Source organism: Neophocaena asiaeorientalis, unplaced genomic scaffold (assembly GCF_003031525.2).
Source record: "Neophocaena asiaeorientalis asiaeorientalis breed wild unplaced genomic scaffold, Neophocaena_asiaeorientalis_V1.1 scaffold154, whole genome shotgun sequence".
NCBI lineage: Eukaryota > Metazoa > Chordata > Mammalia > Artiodactyla > Phocoenidae > Neophocaena > Neophocaena asiaeorientalis.
Window position 1 is genome coordinate 5,074,448 of NW_020172982.1, and position 21,165 is coordinate 5,095,612.

The 21,165-nt window shown below is 42.0% G+C and overlaps 1 protein-coding gene across 1 annotated transcript in view; it reads left to right on the plus strand.

Moving 5' to 3' along the window:
• LOC112397789 (ubiquitin-conjugating enzyme E2 E2) overlaps positions 1-20,333 on the plus strand; it is a 342,257-nt gene extending 321,924 nt beyond the window's left edge. Inside the window, exon 5 of the mRNA XM_024742056.1 lies at positions 19,544-20,333. Coding sequence (XP_024597824.1) covers positions 19,544-19,641 — 98 coding nt within the window. The 3' untranslated portion in view covers positions 19,642-20,333. The remainder of the gene's footprint in view (positions 1-19,543) is intronic.
• Positions 20,334-21,165: the final 832 nt, after the last annotated feature.

Below are 21,165 nucleotides of genomic sequence, written 5' to 3' on the forward strand. Positions count from 1 at the left end.
GTACAATGTCGAATTAAGGACATAAACATCTACTTGTCACTCCAGTGAGAATTTTAAAGCCTGTTAAAATATTTCACATGAGTTGACACCAAAGTGGTTTGGTACCACGTACCTTAGAAATAACCTCTCATTCAGTTAAATGCCGATGATGTTTAATTCTTTTGTTATCTTTCAGGGAATAGTTCTGCAGGATTATTTTGATTTGTTACTGATTTTTATGATTATCCTAGACTGAGTAATTTAAATATGTAAAGCCCTATAGGTACCTGCTGGACCTAATTTGCAAGGGAGAATGCAGTCATTGTTCATGCAGGTAGCGGTTGTGTTCTCACTCCCGTCCCCTCCCCTCCCGATCCCACCCCATACCTCTTAATATGGAGCTGGATGTCTCTCCTGGTGTGCCCAGCACTTCATACTATTTCTTCTAATGATTTTCTCTTTGAAGCTCTTAACTTTCTGTTTTATCTGGAAGAATTTTAAAAAATTTTTTGAAGAATTCAATAAATTTCAAATTGATAATTTAGGGATATAAGCAAGAATCCTCACTAGATATATTCTATGAGGGAAATGTTGGTACGTAGAAAAAATTAAAAGGAACATCCATTCTATTAATTTTATTTGCCACAAATAGTCATTGAGGTGTATTTCCCAGAGGGCTGTGTATTTTGTTTGGTTTTTCTAAACCTAAGTAAGACAACATGGTATATGTTAATGCCCAAAATTTGCTTACTGGCCTCTGACAAAATGGGGTAAAACTTAATGGGTCTAGAGAGTTGATTGAACCTTTTAAAAAATGCATATATTTTTATAATCATTCTTAAAAACAATCACAGTGTGTGTATATAAAGAATAGTTTTTTAAACAAGGAAAACATTACAGGTACAAAGGGTGCCTAATTTTCAAGTGAAAATATAATTGTTCATGCAGATGTGGGTACATTCTCATCTAGGGGCAGTGGGTCTGTTCATTGCCTCCCCCTCCCCTCCCCCCCCAAAAACAGCTCTAGACATATAATCACTATGCAAATCTAGTCAGCATATTTACACTGGAAACAAATGTATCCAATTCTAGAAAAATAGGTAGAGCTGTTTGAAGCATTCATTAAATCTTTCAGGGCAAGCTGCTGTAAAAATAACTATTTTAGAAATTAAATACAGTTGTATAATTTACTGCTTGTTACTAGATTCCATTTTAACACCAAAATTTAGCTTCCAAAAAAATACTCCAAATGAGGCACTGCATCTGAGAACCTATGACTGTGTCCCCAACACAAGCATTTAAAAATTAGGGTCTCGGCGTGGCCCATTTCATGCCGCACCAAGAGTGGCCTTTCTATTTCCAAAAAGAATCCCACGGTTTAAGCAGTCGTGAATAAATATGGTGGTGGGTTAAAGCCCCTGGGGATGATGGGGGGTGTGGTCCTGTCAGCGTCCTCCACAGGGTAGAAAGCATCGTCTCTTCCACCCATTAAAGGTCCTCAGAGTCAGAGCCAAGAAGCCGGCTTTCTGCAGCCAGTTTCCTCACTTTTCACGATGTATCTCGGAGAAAGAATTAAAGTAGTATCATGAGTGTTACAGTACCATTTGCAAAGCTCAAGCATCAATGCGGGTCACATTTTCACGAAAAATGATGCACTCATCCAGCTGCATGAGGAGGAATCGTGAAAACCAGGCTTACGAGAAGGGGAGGGCAAAGACACGGTTGTGTGTCACGCCCTGCGCTGTGTCCCTTCAGAGGCAGAGTCGGGGTGGCTTTCAGCTCTGTGATTTGAAGAACCCCAGACCCCTCCGAGTCAAAAGACAGAGCTAAATTATACACCTAGTCCTTTGTTGCAACTGTTTTGTGTTAGTTTCATTTCTTTGTGCTAAATGGGGTCTCCGGAGTTCTCTTTGAAAATATACACGCCCCTGGGAAAGATGACCCATTCGGGGACGGTCACACCGAGGTCAGATATATGGTCATCTCCTCTCAGAGAGAAAGATCTGGGAGTGTCAGGAAGGGGAAATAAATATGCCAGGGAGTGAGCCAAACGGAGAGGGAGGCAACCAAATACAAGCCGAATTTCCCCTGCTTCACCAAGGGGTCCCGCAGTCGCTTAGAGAGAGGCTCGATTCTGTGCAGGTTTTTCACTTTTTTTTTTAATTGAAGTATGGTTGCTTTACAATGTTGTGTTAATTTCAGGTGTACAGGAAAGTGATTCATTTATATATATATATATATATAAACACACATTCTTTTTCATATTCTTTTCCATTATGGTTTATCACAGAGTATTGAATATAGTTCCCTGTGCTATACAGTAGGACCTTGTTGTGTATCCATTCTATATATACTAGTTTGCATCTGCTAATCCCAAACTCCCACTCCATCCCTCCCCCACACCCCTCCCCCTTGGCAACCACCAGTCCATTCTCTATGTCCATGATTCTGTTTCTGTTTCATAGATAGGTTCACTTGTGTCATATTTTAGATTCCACATATAAGTGATATTACAGGATGTTTGTCTTTCTCTTTCTGACTTACTTCACTTAGTATGATAATCTCTAGTTGCTTCCATGTTGCTGCATGTGGCATTATTTCATTCTTTTTTATGGCTGAGTAATATTCCACTGTATACATGTACCACATCTTCTTTATCCGTTCCTCTGTCGATGGACATTTAGGTTGCTTCCATGTCTTGGCTATTGTACATAGTGCTGCTATGAAAATAGGGGTGCATGTATCTTTTTGGATTAGACTTTTGTCTGGATATGTGCCCAGGAGTGGATCATATGGTAGCTCTATTTTTAGCTTTCTGAGGAACTTCCATACTGTTCTCCACAGTGGCTGCACCAGTTTACATTCCCACCAACAGTGTAGGAGGCTTCCCTTTTCTCCACATCCGAGAGAGGCCCAATTCTGAATTACTGCACTGTCCCGAAGAGTGAGAAAGTTGGAGAGTTTGGGTGTATGTCCTTGTCCCAACATAGGCCTGGCACTTTTTTAAGGTGACAGAGGCTTGCAGCCATGCTGAGAAGTGTTAAAGTAAGAATGGTCAGCAGGTACAGAAGCCAGTGCAACAGGTCTTGTTAGGGGTAACCCAAAACCTACTTAGGGGAGCAGTGGCCAGCAGAGGGCTGGGATTTCCACGCTGCGGAGGTTATAGGGGCCATGTGGCTCCAGAGAAGTTGGCTTAACTCTGCGAGGCTTTAAAACGCGGTTAGAAAAATCCCACAATGAGCAATTTGCTCTTTTCTCCCCTCCCACATATGGGACAAGATGATTCTCCTAAATAGTTCATGACTTTGGAGGAGTGAATGTGTATGCAATTACTTTGGTTAAGTGCTTCTGCCCCCTCCTTTCTTCCCTCCTTTCTGTGTTTTCAGCGCCCGCCTCATGAGATCAGTGGTTCCTATTGTCTCCATCCTCAGAGATTGGTCTGCCAGGGAAGACTAGCACAACAGTGTAGCCTCACCCAGTTGTTATCAGGAGTTGCTGCTCACAAGCCTGTTAATATGGAAGCCACTTCATACTGATGAGTTGTTTTAATACATAGGACAACACTTTACAGTTCATGAGCATGAAGTGTTGAATCAAAAATCTTCCTCTATGAACAATAACATTCTGTGTTATAGTGTTCTCTCACCTCGTTTGCCTCTTTTGAAAACTTCTATTTCCTCCAGAAACAGTAAGAACTAAAAGAGAGGGCAAAACATTGGAGCAGCCCCTATTGAAGATACAAGTATGATTAAGATACAGAAAAAATAATTTAATGGGTAGAAAACATCTGTGACATCAAGCAGGTTATTGGCAAAAAAACATCTTTATGCATAGTTGGCCTTGGCCCTGGGGATCTCCTGGCAGGGGAGAGGGGACAGTGGGAAATAGAAGGTTTTAAAAGAGGGACCTTGTATGACCAGGTTTGTGTCTTTAAAAACTAAAGTTTAGTTTATTGGGGAGTGGAAAGACTGAAGACAGGGAGATGTTCAAGAAGGTACTTTGATGGTCCAGGTAGGAGATCACAGAGGCCATAAGGAGGTAGAAGAGGGGAAGAGCCAAAAGATAATTGGGAATCAGAATCCCCAGCACTTGGTTTCCTAATGACTGTGACAGCATCACTGGTGACTGTGTGAACTTGACTGTGCCCGGTCTCCCACAGATTCCCAGGCCAAGCCTGGTGTGCAAGAAGGATGCATTCCAAGATCAGTGAATATCATTTAGTCAGTTCATGGTACCCAGGGTATCAATCCTCGTGTCACCCATCCCCCATTTCCTGCTAGCAGAAAAATGGAAAACAATGTTCACAATTTACTACCTATGACATACTAGAATTTGTTTGACATGGTTCTTTACCTATATCAGAAGGATACAGTAGGAGTTTGAATCCTAGAAATAAACCTTCTCACTTGGCTGAAGCAGAAGTATGGAAGAAGCAGTATATAGAGAGAAAGTTTGGTCTAGTGGTAGAACATGTTGCCCAAGGGGTTAAAACAAAGGAGGTTCAAGTTCAGGCAAGATGCCAATAAAACAGGGAACAACTGAATGCAGACTAAATATAAAAATCTTTTGAGAATTCAGACTATATTACAAAGCGACAGTAATCAAAACAGTATGATACTCTCACAAAGACAGACATGTAGATCAATGGGACAAAGTAGAGAGCCCAGAAATAAACAAATGCACTTATGGCCAATTAATCTACAGCAAAGGAGGCAAGAACTTACAATGGAGAAAAGACAATCTCTTCAGTAAGTGGTGCTGGGAAACTGGACAGCTACATGTAAAAGAATGAAATTAGAACATTCTTTAACACCATATACAAAAATAAACTCAAAATTGATTAAAGACCTAAATGTAAGATTGGAAACCATGAAACTCCTAGAAGAAAACATAGGCAGTACACTCTGACATAAATCGCAGCAATATTTCTTTGGATCTGTCTCCTAAAGCAAAGGAAATAAATGCAAAATTAAATGATTGGACCTAATTAAACTTAAAAGCCTTTGCACAGTGAAGGAAACCATCAATAAAACGAAAAGACAACCTACTGAATGGGAGAAAATATTTACAAATAATATGACCTATAAGGGGTTAATATCCAAATATATAAACAGTACGTACAACTCACTATCAAAAGACAATTAACCCAGTTAAAAATGGGCAGAAGACCTAAATAGACATTTCTCCAAAGAAGACATACAGACAGTCAACAGACACATGAAAAGATGCTCAATATTGCCAACCATCAGGGAAATGCAAATCAAAACCACAATTAGAATCACCTTACACCTGTCAGAATGGCTATCATCCAAAACACCACAAATAACAAATATTGGCAAGGATGTAGAGAAAAGGGAACCCTTGTACACTATTAGTGGGAATGTAAACTGGTTCAGCCACTATGGAAAACAGTATGGAGGTTCCTCAAAAAATTAAAAGTAGAACTACCATATGATACAGCAATTCCATTCCTGTGTATATATCTAAAGAAAATGAAAACACTAATTCGAAAAGATATATGCACCCCAGTGTTCATAGCAGCATTCTTTACAGTTGTCAAGATGTGGAAGCAATCCAAGTGTCCATCAACAGATGAATGGGTAAAGAAGATGTGAGGTAGATATACATGTACGTATAGATACAGGTATAGATATAGATAAAGATATACACACACACACACACACACACACACACACACACACACACAATGGAACACTACTCAGCCCTAAAAAAGAATGAAATTTTGCCATTTGCAGCAGCATGGATGGACCTGAAGGGTGTTATGCTGAGTGAAATGTCAGACAAGTACAGGTAGTGTATGATATACTTATATGTGGAACCTGAAAGATACAACAGACTAGCGAATATAGCAAAAAAGAAACAGACTCACAGATATAGAGAATCAACTAGTGGTTACCAGTGCAGGGAGGGGCAAAGTAGGGGGTTAAGAGGTACACACTACTATGTATAAAGTAAATAAGCTACAACACAGGGGATATAGCCAATACTTTCTAATAACTATAAATGGAATATGACCTTTAAAAATTGGGAATCACTATGTTGTACACCTAAAACATACATTATACATCAAGTATACCTCAATTTTTAAAAATAAGAATTGAAGGCTTCAGGGATCAAAAGGAGATAGCAGGGAAGCTTGAAGACAAAGTAAGAGGTCAGTTGTAGGAAGTAGCCCATATTGTATGCTTTAGACTCAAAGCAGAGATAGCTAAATATTAAATCACAAAATAAATTTACACCAGGGCTGCCCAAATGCTTACTATCTCACGTTAGGGACTTGGGGAGCTGCTGATCCCATAGGGATAAATGTCATTTAGGCTCAAGCATGGGAAGGAAGAAGGATGTCTAGCCAGAAACCTGATACCTCCAGCAAACTAAGTTCCATCCTGACCAGTGGAATTAGTCGTTAATTCATTTATTACACAAATACTTACTGAACTGTCATCTCCCGTGCCCCAGACACTCTGCTGTTTTTGTGATATAAGACTGCAAAAGAGAAATAGAGACACAGACATAGAGAACAGATGTATGGTTACCAAGAGGGGGAAGGGAAGGTGGGATGGATTGGGAGGTTGGGATTGACATATATACACTACTATGTGTAAAATAGATAAGTAATGAGAACCTACCGTACAGCACAGGGAACTCTACTCAATACTCTGTGGTGACCTAAGTGGGAAGTAAATCCAAAGAAAAAGGGATGTATGTATACGTATAGCTGATTCATTTGCTGTACAGTAGAAACTAACACAACATTGTAAAGCAACTATACTCCAAAAAAAATTAATTAAAAAAGAGAAGAAAACAACTGCAAAAGAGGCCTTGCCTACCCTGAAGGAAAGGGAGGAGTTGGGAGGAGGTTTAGAGCAAGGCCTCAGCCCAAGTCAAAGCCCACACTCTGAGGGAAAGTCATTCCTCAGCGCGGCAGTGTCCATGTGACTCACCAGGCCGCCTCGGCTACACACTGCCAGCCCTCAACGGCAGACAGAAGGATCCAGTCACCTGACACCACTGACGTTCTGGTCCAGCTGTGGCCCTGAGCTGGGTTATTTATACCTCTGGACACGAGTCCAGATTCCCCGATGCGGCGGAGACGGTGGATATGTGCGATGCATCTGGGGCACGACTGCTGTGTTCACGCCCACTCTCACACGATCTCCTGTCCTGCTCTCCGCACGGAATAGCAGTGTGAACAAAAGAGGTGGTGTGAGGGGGAAATCGATACATTAGAATACTAGTTTTTAATGGGCGGACTACAATTGAGGACTGTGGGATTAAAATGTATTTTTTTATATTGAAGAAAAGGTGTGCATTACAAACAAGTCTCATTAGATTATTGTTTTCATTTTTACTTCCATCAGGGTTAGAAGTAGAGGGAAGACAGGATCAGAATAATCTTTGGTCTCTCGTAGACACGGACCGTGAGAAAAAGACTCCAACTTCAGAGAATTTATTTTCCATGGTTGGCAGGAACGTAGGTTTGTAGGGAATATGGTATACATTTTTTTAACTGGACACTTGGTAGGTAGAGGCCAATGGGTGTAAGCTATTCTGTCTTTATAATCTGGCATCCTCAGATGCTAACACGTGTTGGTGAGGACACAGAGAATCGGACCCCTCGCACGTTGCTGGGGAGGGATGTGAAATTCTCTCTGGACAGCATTTTGGCAGTTCATCTAACGGTTAAGCATAGAGTTCCCATATGACCAAGCAATTCCACTGCCGAGTATAGACCCAGGAGAGATGAAAACAGATCTATGCAAAACTTCTACACAAACGTTCACAGCAGCATGTGGGTATTCGCAATATCCAAAAGGTGAAAACAACCCACATGTCCATCACCTAAGGAATGGATAAATATAATGTGGTATATTCATACAATAGAATAGTATTTGGCAATAAACTAGTCTAACAGACGCTTTCTATTTCAAAACACACATTGATTTAGGGTACATAGCACTGCTGTGTAGGCTGATAGGACAAGTTTTGACGTTTGGAAAAATATTCTATCAACAGTATAGTTGAGGTTGTAGCCAGTGTATTCGTATTGTTTGTTGAGCCCTCGCAACTCAGGGGGCATTAGTATGGACTGGCCTTAATTTTCTCATTCACTGCTTTAGACCACATTTAGTTGAATTTTGCTTTTCTATCCCTTAACAATATTTAGCAGCGTTCGGGTTACTTTCCGTTAATAGAAAAGTCAGTCTTGTCGGTTTTTAAACTCTCCTCTCATACTGATTTAAATCTCATTTCCTGTTTCCACTCCGTCAGGGTGGAGCAAGCAGGTCTGGTTCTCAGACACCTCTTCCCTCCCTTTCCAAGGCCTGACTCCTAGGCTGTGGGGTCAGATAAAGGATGAGGGCGGCATCCCTGTACCTGATTTTCTGCTTCCTTGGCAAGCAGCATCTTGCCGTCCATGCCTTCTGGGTGACAGGTGTCAAAATGCTGCTTCACGTGCCGGAATCCGAGGCCTCACTTCCCAGTCCCCTGATGTAGAAGACCCAGCCCCGGCTCAACTTCCTTGGCTAAGCCCTTCCCCATGGGTGTGGGTAACTTTGAAATGGGCAGTGGCTAGAAGGGGTGGTTGTACGCACATATGTACGTACATAGATTTATTATACATTTTACTGATGTAAAAATGTACACAGTTTACAGATAATAAAATATACAGTTCTCTTTACCGCAAATTCCATGTAGCTGATTCATTCTCAGGAGACTTACAGTGACTTTTAGCAAGTGAGTGTGGTTCTAACAGGAATGTTGGGCGATATTTTCATACATAGTTACGAACTAAGACCAAAGTAAAACAAAGAAAAAGCGTGTCAGAACTTCACGGGTTAGTGTCGCGAGCAACTTCTTTCTGAATCAGATAATGGTCTCGTGCTGGAAGAATATATCCTCCAGTTTTTATGCTCTTCACTGTGTAAGGATCTAGACGTGATACACTTTTAAGTTTGATCTGCGCTGTTAGCGTTTTCTCCATCACTTTCTTAACCACAGACAATCGGCAAAACAGTAAATCAAGTCCTAATTTGTAGCATTTGCTGATTTCAAGCTACTTATGTGACCTTCCTGAGTGTGTAATCGGGACAAGATGCACATGGTGTTTTTCCACCATACGGATAGAAAAGACCTTAAAAAAATCTATGACGGTAAATAATAATAGCCGTAAAATAATTAAGAAATGATAAGTTTTGAGTATTGATTACCTTTATAAATTACTTAATTGTAACTTTATGTAATTTAATATTTGAGAATGGCTGTGTTTCTTTTCTTTTTTTTTTTTTCGGTTGTGTTGCGTCTTCGTTGCTGCGCACGGGCTTTCTCGAGTCGCGACGAGCGGGAGCTACTCTTCATTGTGGTGCGCTGGCTTTTCATTGCAGTGGCTTCTCTTGTTGCAGAACACGGGCCCTAGGCGTGCGGGCTTCAGTAGTTGTGGCGCATGGGCTTAGTTGCTCCGTGGCATGTGGGATCTTCCCAGACCGGGGCTCGAACCCGTGTCCCCTGCATTGGCAGGCGGATTCTTAACCACCGTGCCACCAGGGAAGCCCCCCAGCTCCTCTTCTCTTAGCAAGTCCTGAGGAAGGTATTAATGTCTCTTTAGAAGTTGGGGTACTTGGTTCCTCTTTTAGCATCGCTAGTTATTAATTCTGAGGTAATAGCATACCTTGCTAGACTGATATGCAGTTTTATTTAGCATTTTCGAAGTTAAATCTAGTTGGATAGCATCCACCACTTGGTTTAAATCATAGGCATGGTAACGTTCTCCCTAAATCGCTTTGTGAGCCATGAGCATCGCACGCAGGCACACACACACTCTATGTATATGTGATATATATTTTTTTTTTTTTTTTTTCAGGGTACTTAACAACCCTTCTGGTCTGGGTTAGGCCTATAATTAATGGTCTGGTTTCCCCACATTCCAAACTACAAAAAAACCTTAACTTTGTCCTACTCACTTGATTTTTAATTAGTAGAACCCTGAGGAATTCAGTCATTCCTCAATCTTGATAACATTCTTCAAAGAGACATGAAATTCCTATACCCCGGGGTGAACTAGCTTTCACTGCTCCAAGTCTCAGCCTCAAGATTACAGTTCTCCAAGAAAAACTTTAGTGAAGGAAAGAAGTGGGGACGCGTGAGAACTTATCCTACCAGATATCAAACACACTGTAAGACAGTAGCAAGAAAATAGGAGTCAATAAAGCAAAAGACAAATTAATCGAATGCAAGAACATCAAGTACAGAATCAGGTCCAGATACATATGGGGATCGTCTGTGTGACAAAGCTAGCATTGCACAGACGGTTACTGTATGTAAATGTAGGAGAATACTTCTGAAATACTGGAGTGGAGAAGGCCTTTGTCAAATACACATGACATCACGCTAAAAAATACTAGGGAAAGATTGACTTATTTAAGTACTGAAAAACGTTAAACTTGTAATGGCAAGAGATATTATAAACTAAGTTAAAGGACAAAAGACTGGGAGAAAATATTTCCTCCACATATAATAGATAAATAGTATTTTCCTTAGAGGCGCACTGAATTTATTTTTGGCTGAATACTGAACAGCCAGCATTAAAATCAATAAACAACCTAAGGCAATGCTGAATGTTCCCACCATAAAGTGACCTTCTGAGATACAAGAATAAACACGAAATTTTAGTTTAAGAATTTAAGTAATACTATAACATTATTATTAAAAATTAGAGGGAACTCCCTGGTGGCCCAGTGGTTAGGACTCCGCGCTTTCACGGCCGTGGCCCAGGTTCAGTCCAATCCCTGGTTGGAGAACTGAGATCCCACAAGCTGAGCGGCCAAAAAAAATTTTTTTTTAATTTCATGAAAAAAATCAGATATGTTTTTAAAGTTTGTCACAGTATAATTTCTTAGCACTGCCAGCTGCTAGGAGACTCCTCTGCACACTTGCCAGACTTAGATGTTTTCGCCTGATGAAAAGCATGTTTTTCTTTGGCTGTCTATCCCACTGTGGGTTACTCTTAGTGGAGATTTTGCTATGAGGTCAATACGCTTTCTTTTTTCTCTAATGGTAACAGAAAGGTGAAGACTTACCTCCTCACCCCCTAGACTTAAAAGATTTGGCTCACGGCGATCACGGTGCAATGTCCCTGCAGGTCCTCCCACAAACCGGAGCTGTGTGCAAAATGCTTAAAGACGACGTCTTCTGGGTATTTCAGAAGCCAACAGAAGCCTTTTGCCCTCATATTTTTATCTCTAATGTGTTTGCATTCATTTCCTGACTCACACAATCATTGGACGCACTACTTTCTCTGCCAGCAGCCGCTGGTTGTTACAAGTGCTTTACTCTCAGTATCGGTATCTGCAGTGGACAATCGTAAGGCCCGTTTTGTGCCAGAAGCCTTCTCCCTTACGATAGCTGCGCTCCCATCTCACTTTGAGCGTTTGTGTGAATACATGTGAAGACGGTTCCAAATCTTTTCCTTGTATGTCATATTGTTTGTCTTCAGCTGAAAGAGATTTTCAGTCCCAAGTTAACATTCATCATGCTTACCAATATTTTAAAAACCAGTCTTCAGATATTCGTAATAATCCGAAAGATGATCTGTATTTATTAAATATGATGGTAACCTGATCCTTGATCTCCACAAGTTCAGCAAAGCTCAAAATAACATCAAAGGAGGCATTTGTCTGTTCAGTCCTCCAAAGACTAAAGCAATTTTGGCTGAATACTGAGGCCAAAGCCGAACTTCCAGTGCATGCTTAATATTTAGAATATATAAAATACTCCTTCATGATAGTAAGGAAAAAATAGGCAAAAGGCATGAACAAGCACGTCACAGGAGAAGAAACACAAATGGCGAACAAACACAAGAATATGTTAAAGCTCAGTAGACATCAAATTATATCCAGATACGACGACAGGGATTTTTTTTTTTTTTTTTGGTTACCTTGACAAAAACAATTTTTAAGGATTGGTAATGCAGTGTTAGGGAGAATGTCCAGAAATAGGATAAACTGTACATCCTTTTATTGAAGGGCCGTTTGGCAGTATTTGGCAAAAAGTTTAAGTGTGTACTGTACTCTCTGGCCCGATACTGTCACCTAGAAGAATCTACCCTCCAGAACGACACAAACCTATGCTCAAAGATGTACACAAGATGGTAATACTAGTCCTGATAGCAAAAAATCAAATCTAATGTATCAAATGTGCATCAGTAGGGGATGGAAAAATGAAAGCTGAATAACTGTGCAAAGGAGTGCCCTATAATTATTTAAAATAATAAGCTAAGTCTATTTCTAGTATCTTAGAAACACAACTACTGTATATTGGCCCAGAGGAAAGTGCAAGTTGCAGAACCGTGTGATTCCCATTGGGTTTAAATATAAATAAAGAAAACAGTCTGGAGGGGTGAGCATCCAGCCATTAACAGCAGTTACCTTGAGATGGTGGGAAATTGAAGGGAAGAAGATCGTATTCTTTACATCATACATGCTTCTTTATTATTTGAATTTATTATAATGAGCATCAATTACTTTTTAATTTTATAAAAGATTTAAATAAAACTAGGCTAAACCAAACCATGGAAGAAAAGTTCCATGAAAGACACAAAAAAGAGCTATTCCTCATGGCAAGGCAGACCCACAGAAAGCCTCCAGTGACTTGGTGAGTAAGTGCTCATTATGGGGATGGTGGGACAGCTGGAGAAGCGGTGGTTTATAGCCTCAAAGAATCCAAGACATGGCAAAGTGCTAACCACAAAGTTCAATAAGAAAATAATTAAGTTAGGACCTCCCTGGTGGCACAATGGTTAAGAATCCGCCTGCCAGTGCAGGGGACACGGGTTCGAGCCCTGGTCCGGGAAGACCCCACATGCCGCGGAACAACTAAACCCCTGCGCCACAACTACTGAGTCTGCGCTCTAGAGCCCGCGAGCCACAACTACTGAGCCTGCGTGCCACGACTACTGAAGCCTGTGAGCCTAGAGCCCGTGCTCCGCAACAAGAGAAGCCACCACAATGAGAAGCCCGCGCACTGCAACAAAGAGTAGCCCCCTCTCGCCACAACTAGAGAAAGCCCGTGCACAGCAACGAAGACCCAACGCAGCCAGAAAGGGAGGGAGGGAGGGAGGGAGGATTCCTGCTTATATACAAAAAAATTAAAAAATAAATAAGTTTTTAAAAAAAGAGAAAAGACAAGAAAGCTGTCACACGCTCCATCAGGTCCCCTTTACTGACTTGCTAGTCGTGTGTAGAGAAGAAACTTCTGTGATGAGCCAGCATATCGTGCTACAGAGGGACACCTGCCTTATGGAGTAACTGCTCTTTCTGGCTGTTATTTTGTGTGTTCCTTACTTACTTGTCTTACGTTCTTCTATCCATTCATACATCGCAGTAAACATGGGGTTAACGAGAGGGAAACGGACACAGAGGGACCCAGGCAGAGTCCCATGAGGGCAGGAGTTTGCTTATTTAGCACTAGTTCTGCAGGACCTGGAACATAGTAGGGACTCAGTGATAGTTGACGAATGACTGAACGCGTGGGCTCCAGCCCCCGTGGGAAACGTAGACTGTACAGCAGACAGACAACTAAAAGGCAGCGTTCTCAGCACAGTGATAGAGGTGCGAACAGACAAAACAGAAATGGGACACAGAAGCCTGCTACAAAGCCCCTAGAAGCATCCCCAAGGAGGCTATGCCTGAGCTAAATGTTGAGAAATTCGTAGAAGCCCATCAGGCAAAGGACGTCGCAGAAGCAAAGGTGCAGAGAGCTTATTGGAGGGCTTATTGGAGAGGCTGCGAGTTGTTGATTCTGGTTTAAAGCATGGGTGGAGAAGGCTGGAAAGATGAGGTCTAGATCGTGATGCTCTTGGGAGCCATGCTAAGGACTTCGTTGGTTTTGGTTTTGTTTTTGTTTCATTTATTTTACTGAAGTATAGTTGCATTACAATGTTGTGTTAATTTCAGATGTACAGCAAATGATTCAGTTACATATATATACACAGATTCTTTTTCATATTCTTTTCCATTACGGTTTATCACAGGATATTGAATATAGTTCCCTGTGCCCTACAGTAGGACCTTGTTGTTTATCTATTTTATATATAATAGTTTGCCTCTGCTAACCCAGCCTCCTAATTCATCCCTCCCCTATCATCCTCCCCGTTGGCAACCACAAGTCTGTTCTCTGTGTCTGTGAGTCTGTTTTTGTTTCATAGATAAATTCATTTGTGTCATATTTTAGATTCCACATAGCAATGACATCATATGGTATTTGTCTTTGTCTGACTTACTTCATTTAGTATGATAATCTCTAGGCCCATCCATGTGGCCGCACATGGCGTTATTTCATTCTTTTTTATGGCTGAGTAATATTCCATTGTACATATGCACCACATCTTCTTTATCCATTCACCTGTTGATGGACGTTTAGGTTGCTTCCACATCTTGGCTATTGTGAATAGTGCTGCTGTGAACAGTGGAGTGCCTGTATTCTTTTGAACCATGGTTTTCTCTAGATATATGCCCAGTAGTGGGATTGCTGGATCATATGGTAGCTCCAGTTATAGTTTTTTGAGGAACCTCCATACTGTTCTCCACAGTGGCCGTATCAATTCACATTCCCACCAACGGTGCAAGAGGGTTCCCTTTTCTCCACACCCTCTCCAGCATTTATTGTTTGTCGATTTTTTGGTGGTGGTCATTCTGACCGGTGTGAGGTGATTGTAGTTTTGATTTGCATTTCTCTAATAATTACATGCTAAAGGCTTTGGATTTTATGGATTTCACCTGAAGAGAATGTCTTCAAGAGGACAGTAAGATTTCTATTTCTTTTAAGGTGCACATGAATATTCATTTTCCTGTCTTCATTTTGAAAATGACAGCAGAAGTTTTGTATGTACCTGACAATAATCAGTTCATTTCATTCTTATAACAACAACTATAGCAGCTTCATTTTGCAGTTGAGAAAACCGAGGCACGGAGAAGTTAAGTCCTTTGCCTGACATGACACAGTTATCGGTGGAACCGAGGTACAAAGGCAGGCAGTCTGGACCCGGAGCGCACCCCCTTTTCCATCATACTGGACTGGTTTTGTTTGTGTTTCTTTGAGAATATATGTGTTGTCTTAAGAAAAGGGAGTCAGCATTTCTTTGCCATGTGATCTCTCCCATGCCACCTACCAACCAAGAGAGAATGTTCTTTGTCCTTGCAAATGGAATCACTGGGCAGCTCGGCCATCTGCCCGTCGTTCTCCGCTCCCTCTAACCACTTAGCTGCTTCTTACCCCCTTTAGTCTTTTTTTTTCTTTTTTTAAATGTTTATTTATTTATTTTTGGCCGTGTAGGGTCTTCATTGCTGCACGCGGGCTTTCTCTAGTTGCAGCAAGCGCGGGCTACCCTTGGTTGCGGTGCGCGGGCTTCTCATTGCGGTGGCTTCTCTTGTTGCGGAGCACGGGCTCTAGGCACGCAGGCTTCAGTAGTTGTGGCTCGCGGGCTCAGTAGTTGTAGCTCGTGGGCTCTAGAGTGTAGGCTCAATAGTTGTGGCACACGGGCTTAGCTGCGCCGTGGCATGTGGGATCTTCCCAGACCAGGGCTTGAACCCGTGTCCCCTGCATCGGCAGGCGGATTCTTAGCCACTGCGCCACCAGGGAAGTCCTTTTTTTTCTTTTTTAACATCTTTATTGGGGTATAATTGCTTTACAATGGTGTGTTAGTTTCTGCTTTATAACAAAGTGAATCAGTTATACATGTACATATGTTCCCATATCTCTTCCCTCTTGCGTCTCCCTCCCTCCCACCCTCCCTATCCCACCCCTCCAGGCGGTCACAAAGCACCGAGCTGATCTCCCTGTGCTATGGGGCTGCTTCCCACTAGCTATCTACCTTACGTTTGGTAGTGTATATATGTCCATGCCTCTCTCTCGCTTTGTCACAGCTCACCCTTCCCCCTCCCCATATCCTCAAGTCCGTTCTCCCTGTTTCCCTCCTTTCCTGGACGGGCTGTAAACCCTTCTGGTTTCCAGTGTTTCCAGTATAGCCCCCGTCACGGAGAGGTGAGCCTTCAGATGGGGTTGCAGGAGTCGCCTGAGCCTTTCTCTTCTGGAATCAAAGGTGCATGTAACACGAATCTCCAAAAAAGGGGAGGGAGCAGAGCACTGAGATCGCCTTTCACTCACTTGCAAATAACCATGCTTGCTGTTCAGGCGCCTGGCGCTGTGTAGGGAAGCAGAGGTCAGGCAGGAAAGTAGAGGAGAAGGAGGAAGAAGACGTGTCACCCGTCATCGTTATTTCATCCCTGGCGTATCTGTATCCAGGAAATGTGAAACCCAATAACAAGATTCAATCTCACTTCAAGTCGTAATTATAAATATGCTACAAAAGGAGTATCTCATTCCACTAAATTCACTGCAATGATCATTGGATATAATTTTCTATTCAGTTACTGGTAGTCTTAACTTTTTTCTGTCCAACAAAACATTTTAGCATTTAAGAACTATTTGATTGATAACACATGATTTTTAAATTCCTTCATTTTATACCTTTATTCCTTCATTAACACTTTAAATTTAAGATTTGCATAAATTTACAAAGATGCTCACACAATAATGTTCTTCACAGCATTGTTTATAAAGCAGAAAAAAAAAAAAAAGGAAAGAACCCAAATGTCTCTAAACAGAAGACTGGTTATTAATTCAGGTTAATATTTTAAATGATGTGCAGGAAATACAGTCAGTGTTTTATAAGAACTTTGTATGGACTATAATCTATAAAATTATCAAATTACTGTGTTGTACACCTGAAACTAATATAGTAATATGTCAGTTATACTTCAATTAAAAAATTAAATCAAATAAAAATGATCAAGTAGGATATAATTATTGATATAAAAAGTTATTCACCATACAGTGAGTTTTTTAAAAGTTTCCAAAAGCAGACTATGATCTTTTTTTTTAATTGTATGTTTAGAAAAGAAGTCTGGGAAGATGTAAGTCAAAATGTTAACAGTACTGTCAGTGAACTTGCAAACGGTTTTCACTTACAACTTTCTGTCCCGTGTACTGTGTGAGGTGATTTTTTGAAATTGTTAATTATTATTTTTATATTTAGCATGTATAATTTTGCAGCTGGAAAAATATTTCTCTTTTCAAAATCGAACTTGAAAAGGTATTATAAAAGGAACTCAAAGGAATTTACTGCTGATTATTTAAGCGTACCAAAAAATGTCTGCACAACGCATGTGAGTTTTATCAATAACACTCTACCGTGTTTTTGAGGTTTTCCCCTCTGCCCCTGTTGAAATAGTATAGATGCTTTTCCCACCCCACTGTCTCCTTCTCCCTCTCCCTCCTTTGAGCTGAAACAGCAGACTCTTGTTCCCAGTATGCCCACTCTCAGTGAGGGTAGATTTGCACTAGAACATTAATGTCACTCGTCATTCTTCTGACATTAAACCTGTCCTTTACCTCGACCAGTTAAGTCAGGAAGTACAGATGGCTCTTTAGCGCACATCACTAATGTAGAGTGTGTTTAACCAAACAGCTGTCTTGAGCGATGTAGATGTAAGCTCTGTTGAAGGTGCCCAAGTTCCGCCCTAAGGCTTTGCGTTCCAGAAATTGAAACAAGATGATTTGTTTCAAAGGTAGAGAAATGTGACTCAGACCTGTCTTTGGCCCTTTTTTAGACTCTATAGTCTGAACTGAAAGACAACATTTTTTTTTAAATATCTTGCCAATCCCAGGTGTTTAGTGTCTACATCTGGTACTGCTGATTTCAATTATCTTGAACCCTGGCTCGGTTAGTTGAAGTGATAGAGTTTCACCATTTGGCAAGTGAAGGACAAGAATCACAGAGAGGCAGACATTCCGAACACACCCATTGACTATCATTGTTTGTGATGTAAGTGAATATAAGAAACTGGCCTCTCCCTAGAATAATTGTAACAAACTTAGCACAAGTCCAGGAAAACTTAAGTGAGGTTTGTTAAAACTTAAGCAAGTCTTGGGGACTCCCCTGGCGGTCCAGTGGTTAGGATATGGCGCTTCCCCTGCAGGGGGCCCAGGTTGGATCCCTGGTCAGGGAACTAAGTTCCAACAAGCCTCTTAGCACAGCCAGAAAACAAAAAAGAAAAAACAAACAAACAAAAAAACATGGTGTGGGCTTCCCTGGTGGCGCAGTGGTTGAGAGTCCGCCTGCTGATGCAGGGGACACGGGTTTGTGCCCTGGTCCACGAAGATCCCACATGCCGCGGAGCGGCTGGGCCCGTGAGCCATGGCCGCTGAGCCTGCGCGTCCCGAGCCTGTGCTCCGCAACGGGAGAGGCCACAACGGTGAGAGGCCCGCATACCGCAAAAAAAAAAAAAAAAAACGGGGGGTAATATAATGTTAGAACTGTAACAAAATTAAAAAAATAAAAGCAAAGTCTTGTCGGGAGGACTTTCACAAGCTTTGTTATCCTCAGCATCAACAGATCACTAAAAGGTGGTCTTCCTGTTATACCTTGGTTATTGTGAAGGTGTGACCTTGAATGTCTTACTGGGTCTTAGACTCTCAGAATCTTCCCGAGTTATGAGGTGGTAGTAGACCACAAACCCACTTCCATATTCTTTACCTGTTTTCTTTTTTTCATATTTAACGTTAGCTTTTGCTAATATTTTTCCTTTTTCCCTTTTGGTTCTTTCTTATCCACGTGCTCTAATACCCTCAAATTCTCGACACCAAAAATACAGGAAATAAAACTCAGGGAAGAAGTGAGATTAGAGAATGGAGGGAGACGGGTGGATTCTGGGATCTCCAGAAACGTAAATTACATTTTTTTTGTAGTTGCTTTGAATTGTTTTCAGTAACCGTTGATCCCGTCTGGGTGGAGCAGTGTCCCGGGAGACCTGCAGTCAGGGCCCAGCTCCAGCCCTGACGACCCCTATCCTTAGGCTGCAGTTTCATCCCGTGCCAGCCCTCCCGTGTTAAAGTTTTAGGACGTGGTAGGTCAGTGAGGGTTAGCTGTGACTAACATCGATCACTGTTTATGTAGTAGAGGGCTCTGTGGCTTTGATATTCCCAAATATAGAGGCAGAAGCAGCCTGTCGCCCTGTGTCACTAACCTGCCGCTGGACCCCTGCCTGGGCAATAACCCAGGTCAGGGAGTTGGCCAGGCTTCCCCCGCCCCCTTCCCCCAGGGGATCGTATCCAGGACCCTGCAGGCCCCGCCCACAGCGCACCTGCATCTTCTCTGTGAAATAAACATCTACCTGAAAACCAGGGGAGGAAGAGGGGGAGAAGCATATGTATGGTGGGGACAGAGAGAGTCACGCTCGTCCGGAGACGTGACAAGAGGCAGCAGTCAGAGCACAGGCAGGCGCTCCTCGGGCGGCGGGGGTGAGATGTGGTCTCCGGGGCAGGTCACTTGCAGGTCATGGCAAAGGTGACCTTGTTCCAGGGCGCAGCATCTCGCCTCCCTGCCCACACCTTGAGCCAGGGCCAGCTTTCCAGACACTCCTCTCTTCCCCGGCTTTGAAGAGGCCAAGCTGCTGGCGTTGACTGACTTCTGACTCTGCTTCCTTTCCAGCTGACCCGCTGGTGGGTAGCATCGCCACACAGTACATGACCAACAGGGCGGAGCACGACCGGATGGCCAGGCAGTGGACCAAGCGGTACGCCACATAGGGCCCTGGCCCGCGGCACACTCACCAAGTGCATCGGGCCCCGCACCTCGGCTCTGCTTGTCTTATTTTTATCACCTTTTGAACCGTTTTGTGATGGAATGTCATCCATCCCCCACCCTCCCTTTCCTTTGCCCCCCACCCCTTCCCGTTTTATTCCCTGTTTAATTTCTATTAACTTGAAAGATCTGGGTTTGTTTTTTTTTAATCCCACCTCCACGTGGATGGGAACTTTTGTTTTCAGTGCAAACAATGTCAGATCTGTAATAATATGAGCTTTCTTTCAAAGCTTCGTATTCCTGTGTGGTTCTGTTATTTTGTTGTTCGTTTTCTTTGGATCCTTTTTCCCTTCCTGTGATCTTCGGGAAAACATCAATTCAGAATTCTATCTCGTTTCTAATTCAATGTAATGCTTAGGGTTAAGTTTTTTGTACTGAAGTCTTTATCGGTGGGTGCATGCTACTGGGAACCAGATTTTTGTACAAAAGCTTCAATCAGAATCACTGTGCATTACTGAGACTCTGTTTATCACTGGCCTTCTGTCCCCACACAGAAGACTGCTGGATTGAACAAAATAATATGTATTTTGATTTACTTAAAGTGCTTGTAAATTTCTTAGGGACCTGCCACTTTTGACTGTGGATCAGTTGATGTACACTTGTATTATTAAAGCACTCAATAAATCACTGTGGCTGACAAATGCGTGTCTGGTAACCCAGCGTTTGCTTTGCATCCTGGTGACCAGCAGAGTTCTCCATGCAGCGAGGCTTGTCTAATTCAGTTATGGATTCAGGTGTATTTTTTTTCATCTCAAGCCTCTAATATTTCCTTGCAGTTGATTTGCTTGGCATGTGGAATTTCCCCAGCTGTCAGTAGCCTGATGATTTTATGGTCGTTTCCAATCATTCTCGTTTTTGCATATTGGCTTCACATTACTTTCTCATGGACATCTTTTCTGTTACAGCCTTCTTGATGCAATAATTCAAACATGTGACGCCAAGAGTAGGGTCCTAGTGAAAGTGAGGTCTGAGCTGATCGTTGCGTTAGACCACTTCTGGACTTATTCCTCTCTTCTTTTTCCTCTTACGATGGTTATAGTGATTGCCCTTGAGTTGGGAGTTTGTTTTTCCACCATAATTTTAGTGGAGGAAGTAAACTCAACTCGTATCAGTCATGGTCAGCGTATTCAGTGACAAGAGTATGTCTGTGTGGCTTTGACCTTCAGGCTATTTTAGGTTTGCAGCTACAGGAAGCTGAGGAAACTTGTGTGTGGTGCAGCTTGAAAACCACACTGACATGCTCTTTAATATTCAGGGTTCTTTGTGTTACAAGGCCCGTTGGAAACTCCTGCTTCTACTAATTATAGTTACAAGCCCACCGTGCAGCCTGGTCTCATTTAAGGAACATCTTTCCTGCGAAATAGGATTGACAAATGTCAGTCATTTACCTCTAAATAGTTCTGACTTCAATTTTAATATCGTTATCAGAAACATTTTAAATATCTGATTCAGAAGATGCCGTTTTTATT